The 8,635-nt window shown below is 53.5% G+C and overlaps 1 protein-coding gene across 1 annotated transcript; it reads right to left on the bottom strand.

Annotated features, from left to right (window-relative positions):
- Positions 1–235: 235 nt before the first annotated feature.
- Positions 236–6,950, bottom strand: LOC105466869 (arylsulfatase family member I). Its single transcript, XM_011716002.2, has 2 exons — positions 6,088–6,950; positions 236–2,632 (listed from the first exon to the last, which is right to left on the bottom strand). The coding sequence occupies exons 1-2, from the start codon at positions 6,396–6,398 to the stop codon at positions 1,234–1,236; spliced, it is 1,710 nt and encodes a 569-aa protein (XP_011714304.1). The 5' UTR covers positions 6,399–6,950; the 3' UTR covers positions 236–1,233.
- Positions 6,951–8,635: the final 1,685 nt, after the last annotated feature.

Here is an 8,635-nt window from a genome sequence, read left to right as displayed (position 1 = left end):
ACGGATGGAGGCGCACTAAGCGGCAGGCGGGCTCGGCAACCCCCGTGGCCCACTCCCCACCACTCAGCCTGCCCCCTACCCCAACACACACACACACACACACACGCACACTAGCCCAGAATGGCCAAATGGGAAGTGCTCTTAGATCATCACTGAACATAGTGTGATGTTGAGGCCCAGAGAGGGTCAGGGATGTGCCTGAGGTCACAGAGTGGGTCTGCAGCAGGACTCCCATCGCCCCACCTCCTAGCCAGGCTGTCCACCTCCTCTCCTGTTCACCTGGCCAACAGTGAGCTCATACCTGCCCCCAGGACACACAAGCACACACCTACACCTGCTCATAGTCGGACAGCACTGCATCCCTCACTTCCAAGTTATGACACTTTAATCAAGTTCACAAGCTCCTCTACAATCTGGCTTTGGCCAGTCTTCCAGAGCCTCATGAAGGAGGCAGAGCCAGGGCTAGCATCCCCACTCGCAGGTGGGGAAATCAAGGCCTAGAGGGGAAGAACTGTGCCCAAGGTCACGGGAGAACCCAGGTGTCCCGGTACTGGTTTGGGGGCTCTTCACAGCTGTCTCCACCACCCTTGGTGCTGCAGCCATTAATGGCCCAGCCAATTTCTCTGGGTACTGGAGGGGCCAGAAGAGGAACTTCGCACTACAGTGCCTGACACCAGTCTGACCCGAGGACTGGCCTAGGCCATGTGAAGAGCCACGAAGGTCAACCCCCCGACCCCTGCGCCTCCACCCACAGTGCTCAGGAGGTCCCTGTAGAGAGCAGTCAGACTGCCATGCTTTAGCTGGGGGTTGACTCCAGGCGGCCCTCACCCAAACACCACCATAGAGATCCTGTGTTAAGGAGGAAGCCCTTTAAGGGTTGTCAAGTGGCAAGGCCGAGGAACTCCACCGTGGCCCCAGGCTCCAGGGCCACACCAAAAAGTCACAAAGTCATTACAGCTCATTTTACAGATGAGGAAACTGAGGCCAAAAGCTCGTGTTGGTCACCTGAGGTCACAGAGCAAGTCGGTGAGGAGGCAGGACTGAGATACAGGCATCCCAGTCTGGTTTATTCCCACCCACCCCCAACCAGGTTCCCCACCCTGTTCAACCAAGGGACTCTACACCCTCCAACTCCCTGTAGATGGAGACATGACAGGCTTATCTCTGAGAAAGAGCAGGGCCAAGCCGGAGAGGGGAAGAACATCTAGAGGACAGTTTTCTCCCTCCCCACCATCAGATCCGTTGGGACATCAGCCTAGTGTTGAGTTTACGGAAAAAGGATCGAAGCTTGCAAATCTTGCATTTTTTCTTGCGACGACCCCGGAAGAAGCTTCGAGCCCTCCCTTCCTCTTCCTCCTCTTCCTCATCACTGGCCCAAGGCCCCCACGCACCCCCATTAAAGTCAGGATGAGCCCGGGGGTTCTCAGCCGGGTAGCGCACCGGGATGGCTGTGCGGTTATATTCGGCCAGGCGAGCCAGCAGGGTGCGGACCACATCAGGCCGCTGGCCAGCCAGGTCCTCCCGTTCATAAGGGTCAGCACTGATGTTGAAGAGCCATACAGCCTGACGGACACTGGCCATTCGTTCCAGGTTCCACCAGCTACCCGGGAAGGTGGCCAGTGTCTGTGGCGGGATCCAATCGCCATAGCCAGGGTCTCCTGTCAGCAGCTTCCACTCACCCACGCGGATGGCAGCCTGCACAGCGGTGTTCCAGATGCCAAAGCCGCCCTCCAGGGAGCCATGCTGGGCATGGTTGTAGAGTGGGTCAATGTTGTGCAGGATCTCCGTGCGTGGTGAGGCCCGGCCCTCGCTGATGGCCGGCCATACATCGTAGCCATCTAGCCCGTCAGCTGCTGAGGTGGTGCCACCTGCCAGACCCACCAGGGTCGGGTACCAGTCAGTGATGTGCATCAGTGCCCGGCTTGTCCGTTGCTTTCGCTTGAGCAGGGGACTATGGACAAAGCCTAGGCCCCGCACGCCACCTTCCCAATAAGTGCCCTTGCGTCCTCGGAGCGGCCAGTTGCTGCCCCCCGAGAAAGTCTGACCACCATTGTCACTGGAGAAGATGATGACACTGTTGTTGTAGAAACCATAGCGCTTCAGGGCCCAGGTGATGTTGCGCACAGCCTCATCCATGCAGGTCACCATGGCCGCATACTTCCGCCGGGCCACATTACCCATGGTGCGGTAGCGGTACAGGTACTCACGAGGGGACTGCAGGGGTGTGTGTACTGCCTGGAAGGCCACATAGAGGAAGAGGGGCCGCTGAGGGCTGTGGCTGGCCAGGATATGGCTGGCACGCTGGGCGTAAAGCATAGTGGAGTACTGGCCGCTGAGCCCCCAGGCCACATTCTCACCCTCGTGCAGGTCGAAGCCGCACACGCCTGGGCCATCACAGTTGTCATAGGTGTAATAGTCCACATTGCCCGTGAGCGAGCCCAGGAAGGTGTCGAAGCCCCGACGGGTGGGCAGACACTCCTTCCGGTAGAAGCCCAGGTGCCACTTGCCCACCATATGGGTGGAATAACCTGCCTCCTGCAGCTTCTGGGGCAGTGTCACCTGGTCCAAGGGCAGGCAGTTGGGCTGCCGTGGGCGGATGATGGAATGCTGGAGTCCTGTGTGGATCTGGTACCTGGTGGGGAGGAGGGGAAGGCACAGAAGGCACAGGTAAGCTACAGACCATTGCTCTGGCCATCCAGTCCCCAATACCACTGTGAGGTGGGCTGTGGTCCCAGCACTACCAGCAAAAATAATAGCAGCAACCACCAGGTATTATCAAATGTGCTAAGCACCTCAAATGCATTATCTCATCGAATCCTCAAAATCACTGGGAGTAGGTCATATTGTCATTTTACAGATGAGGAGATTGAAGCTCAGAATGGCTAAGCCACTCACCTAAGATCACACAGCTAGGAAGTTGGAGAGTTAAAAGTTGAACCCAGGGTCATAATGACAATAATAATAGCTAATATCGAGCACTCGCTGTGAGCTTGGCATTACACTTAGCCTCTTATGTGAACTATCTTACTAAATCCTCACCACAAATTCGGAGGTACATATTATTGTTCCCATTTTCCAAATAAGGGAACTGAGGCTTGGTAAATTAAATTACTTGCCGGGTGACTCACATGGCTAGTAGTCGGAGTGGGATTTGTAACCCAGGCAGTCTGGCTCCAGGCTTCAGAGTCCCTAAGCTCTAAGCTATTAACTTGTTCTGGGGCCTAGAGCAAGCCCTGCTCTCCCAGGCAAACTCTTACTCACTCTTCAAAGCTCAGCCCAAATGTTATCCATGCTATAAAGTCTTTCGTAACTCTCCCAAAGAATTAGTCACTTTTGCTTCTGGGTCCCCCTAGCATTTAGCACACATCATCGTTTTCTTACTTGGCCGTGGGATTATACTCGTTTGCACATGCTCTTCTGCCCAGGGACATGTGATGGGGCTGTACTTTATTCAACCTTCTATTCCTAGCATACAAGTGATGTTCAAAGAGCACTCAATTATTTATGAAATGAATGAATGAAAGACACTGAAAGGGTTTTAGAGCCAGAAGGGACCCAATTCATTCTCTAGTTTACTCACCTCATCTTAAAAAGAACCTAAGGTCTTTTTAAGGGAAGGGGAAGGGCCTTACCCAAGGTCACCCAGTGGTCAGGAACAGAGCCAGGACTTGAACCAAGTCCTCGTTCCAAGCAGAGTCTAAGCAGTGACTCTTTTTCAGCAAACTGGGCTGCCGTATCTCTTCACACATGGGGGCCTCAGTTTGCTCCTGTAGAGGAGTTGGTTGAAATGGGAAATCTCCAAGACTCGTCTAGCTTCCCAGTTTTTTAAGACCAGCTCCCATGTGCCTGCCTGTGAGCTCATATGACCCCTTGATCCAGGCTATCATCCTGAGGCAGGAGTAAATGGTTAGGCGAATCCTGAATTCTTCATTTATCCATTCATATCCCATCTTCCCCCTTCTGTGGTCAAGGCTCCCATGTGATCTGCTTATGGTGTCTTGCCTTTACTCAAGTCTTGAAAGTCCCAGAGGAAATAAGAAGCCTGAAACTTCACAAGTATGTTAGAATCCCACACCTTTTTCTCACCCCGAGGCATCCAAATTAAGACAAGCCCTGAACTCTTGACATCTTTAATCAGAGCACAGAAGTGAGTTTCTCTATTTTGGTTTCCTTATCTTAAAACTGTTATTGTTGTTACCTATAATTAGCTACTACTGCCATTTTTAACACTAGGCACCACATACATACATTATCTCACTTAATTCTCATTTTAAAAACCTATAGGGAAGTCTATTACCAGCCCCATTCTACAGATGATAAAACCAAGGCCCCCAAAAGAGCAGCAATGACCCAAGTTCAGACAGCCGGCAAGCAGTGGAGCTAAACTTTGAACCTGGGTCTACTCAACTCATGCTCAAAATATTTTGGTGATAACGGCCTCTCCAGGCCTCAATCAAGCTAATAAATTATAGGACTTGATATGAGAAGTACCCTAGGGTCTTAAGTCCCAACTGGGCCTGTCTTCATAGAGGTGGGGTGCTGTGGAATGCTGGTTTGTAAAGTGAATGGGCCAGCTAAGAGTCACCAAAGCCCATCTGCAAGTGAGTCACATGAGAAACTTTGCCTCTCTCCAGCGTCACAAAACACAACTGGATGTGTTAACAAATACTAACGAGGGTTGTGAGCATCAATGAGATGGAGCCAGCTGCAGGGGGTGGAGGGCAGGCACTGACCAGCCACGTTCAGTTACCTTCGCAGATCAGGGGACTGAAGCACTGCCCTGCTGCTGTCTGCTCATTTCGCTACTTAAACCAAAAGTCACCTCTTAGGACAGAAACACTAAGTTGTGTACAAGTCTTGGGAATGCAGATTCCTCCTCCCTCTTCTGCAGGTCAGCATTCGTCTTCACCACTACACCACCATCCTGTACCACCACTCCAACCCAAACACACCCCATGCCCCTCCTTCTTTCTTCTGTTCTCCTTTCGGCTCCTGGATCTAAACGCTGGGTGCCAGATCGAAGGAAGAAAGGGCACCATTTGATTCCCAGCTCCAGGACCCCTGCCAAACATCTGGCCTCTCAATTCTATCTCCCACAGACCCTGAAGTAGGCCAAGGGGAACCAAGCTGGGCCCTCCCTGAGTCCTTGTCTCAATTTCTCCCATCCAAGAAATAGTGAGACTAAGAAACAGGGAGACTAAGGTTCTGGTTCCTGAGATCACACTAGTGGCTCTTGGGTGGAACTTGGGAGAAAGCATGCCTTGGACCCCATCCAAGGAGAATTAACTTCACCCTGCCAAAGGATTTTCCCCTAAGTGGCCAGAGTTTGCCTTCCATACCCCCACCTCCTGTTTCCCTGCTCTTTTAATCCTGTAATCCTGATGCCTCGCCTGTGGACATTTCCTTATGGAGGAAGCAGCATGTCTGCTTGGGGCTCCCAGCCAACTTGGGAGGATTTTGCAGATGAAAAAACAGAGGCTCAGAGAAATGAAGTAACCACACTAAGGCTACACAGGTCGTGGTATCCTATGTGTCTTTCTCTTCCACCTATCAATTCCTTGGTCTTCTCCCAATGTATTCATCAAACAGTATGGGGACCTGAATCCCTCAGGACACATAGAGGCTACCACACATTGACAGCCAAGCAGGTTACACACAAATCATTCCACCGCCGCCACTCTTTTTCAAGGTGAAAACTGTTCTTTGCTCCATTTTATGGACAAGAAAACTGAGGCTTAGAGAAATTAAATGACTTGCTCAGGGTCTCAGTGTCCATAAATAGAAGCAGCAATAAATGTCAGAGGCTGCCATGTTCCTCTAACAAAGGGATGACCAGATGTCTCCACGTTGTGTGGAATGTGAGTGTCCTGGAACATCAAAGCAAGAAGACCTCAAAGATGATGAAGCCCATTCAGTGTAAGGCAAGGGTAATTGAGGTCCAGAGAGGGTAAGGGACTTACTAATGATTACACAGCCAATAGGAGATTTCCCAGACCCCAGCACGGGGAGGTACTGGCAGGAGAAATCTACAAACTGGGTTGATTTGGAGCTTAGATGCTCAGCCCCGGGGCCTTGCGCCACGCCTACCTGCCAGTGAGGAGCTGGCTCCGCGAAGGCGTGCAGATGGGCTGGATGTAATAATTCTCCAACTTGACCCCCTTGGCCGCCAGCCTGTCCAGCGTGGGGGTCTCGATATCTGAACCATGGTAGCCCACGTCGTGGTAGCCTTGGTCGTCCGTGAGAATGAAAATGATGTGGGGAGGCTGGGGCGGAGCGGCCGAGCGCTGCTCACCGGCCTCCCCGGGCCAGTCGGCCACGAGGCTCGGCTTGGCCCAGTCCCAGGACAGGTAGCCGAAGCTGAGCAGGCTGACCAGGGAGAAGCCAGTGAGGGCGTGCATCGCCAAGCCGGCCCGTGCGTCCCGGCGCGCAGGGCTCCTGGGGCCTCACCACCTCGCGCGCCCAGGGCGCACCACCGGCCCGCCGGCTCGGATGCTGCGAGGGCGTTCAGCGCCCCCGAGGATGGCCCAGTGTCTGGTCCGGGACAGGCTGCCGGACAGCTGGGCCGGATCTGCTCTGCCGCAGCGGGGCGCTCTGGGGAGGTCAGGCCCGCGCCGAGCTGCCTCCCGCTGCCTGAGCGCCGGCCCTGCTCCCTCTTTGCTCCCTCTTCCCCAGCTCAGCCCGGCCAGCCTGAGACGCGGCGTGGCGGCTTCCAGAAAGTGCTCTCTACCATCCTCTGACTCCCCTCTTCCTTCTTGCCCTGGATTTCTCCCGCCTCCTAATTTCTCTCGCCTCTGCTTTCCCGGCCTCTCGCCCCACCCGGAGTCCTTACAACAACCCAGCTCCCTGCATGGAGGTGGGCAGGACCCCAGCGGGGAAGGGGAGGGAGTTGGGCGGGTCGAGGGGACACCGCGGGAGAGAATTCGAAAAAGTTGTAACATCTGCCGGGGCCGGGGCCGGGGCCGGGGCCGAGCCCCAGGTGGAGGGGCGGGACGCCGAGCAGCGGCTCCACCTCCCGGGCGGGAAGCCCAGGCCCTCCCGGCCTGCTGGCTCCAGCGCCCGCCCCTGACCGGGATGGGGTAAGGAGGGAGTGGGGCTGCTTGGAATTCGATGGAACAGCTCCGGAATGGCCGGGTCAGACATTCCTCGATCATGGAGTCTTAGCCTCTCTGAGTGCCAGACCTGGAAGGAAAGCCCATCATTTTCTAGTCCAACCGGGGCATTCTACAGATGGAGAAACTGAGGCCCGGAGATGAGCCGCAACGCGTCTAAGTCACAGAGCAAGTCAGTAGCTATTTCTCTAAGGCTCACCGTGGCTGTTGGAGGCAGCTCCCTTCGGTGAGCCGGTAGAGAAAGGGATGGAGAATGGCAAGCACTTTGGCAAGCACCCAGGGCTGGAAGTCAGGAAGCTTGGTTGTAGCCTTACCAGCTCCACTCTCCTCAACCCCTCCCTCCTCCCCGTTCTGCAATTCCCAACTAGAATCTTAGAATGCCAGCGCTGGAATCCAGAGGGCAGGGGCTGTTTTATCCATCTTGTATCCACAGGGTGTAGCACACAGTATAAGCTCAATCAGTATATGTTGCATGAATGAATGGATGAATTGGCCCCAGTGGTCACCTAGGCCAACGCCTACCCAAAGAAACCTCCACACCAGAGATGGCAAGCTTGGGGGGACTCTGGAACCCGAGGAACATCCTAAATGAGTAGAGCAGGAGATAGCTGTCTTGCCCTAAGGAGATACAGGGGCTGCAGCAAGTTAAAAACCACAGCCTGACTTCCAGCTGACCATAGTCAGGCAAGAATATGGACCAGTGTTTCCAGATCTTCTGATTTTTCAAGAAGAATACCCTCTTTATCTATTAGGAGAATATTCCAATTGTGAAATGTTAGTGACTAATTGAAAGCAAAATTTAAGCACTTTGTAGGCCAAATTAAACCTCTCCCAGAAATATATCAGACCATCGGTGCTGGTTTGCAAGCTCTGCTCTGCATCATTGTTTTGCAAAATTTTACTAGGCTACATTTTTAAATGGAAAAACTGGGCTAAACAAAACCAGTTAGGCTTCTTTACTGCTAGGACTTCAAATGTTTAACATGCACACTGCTGATCTGCAGGAGGGGCTGGTTAAGCTGTATTTCCCAGTGTTATGTTACCATGGACCCCCTTTCCCGCTCCCCCACCCCCCAACCAACTTCTTGAAGGGCCAGTGTTTGGGGACTTTGGGAAGCAAAGACTGCCCAGGTGCATCTTCTTTCCTAGCATCTTCCCCCTGCCAAGATTCTGTCATGATCCCTTCGCTCTTACTTAAAACCACTGTGTGTGGGGAAAGAAACCAGACCTCCAAAATAGCAGCCCGTGTGAATCTGCATTTCGAAATGAGGGCTGCGTGGGGCCAGCCGCTCCCATTTGCTCAAAGCCCCATATTTAGGGTGACCAGATTTATCAGAAGGGAAAACTGAGCTTGTTGTTCTGGCAGAAGACATGTTGAGGACAGACAGGAAAAATACAGCCTCCTGAGGGGAAGGCTGCTAAAACAGTGCTTCCACAGGCTTCCACGAGGCTGTCCTAGGGGGTCGAAGTGGGACAAGTCACCAGAGGTCAGGTGGACTAGGGTTTTGCATTCTTTCCATTACCCC

Source organism: Macaca nemestrina, chromosome 6 (genome assembly GCF_043159975.1).
Source record: "Macaca nemestrina isolate mMacNem1 chromosome 6, mMacNem.hap1, whole genome shotgun sequence".
In the NCBI taxonomy this organism is placed as follows: Eukaryota; Metazoa; Chordata; class Mammalia; order Primates; family Cercopithecidae; genus Macaca; species Macaca nemestrina.
Note: the sequence above shows the minus strand (reverse complement) of the source record. Positions and strands in the feature narration are given on the sequence as shown.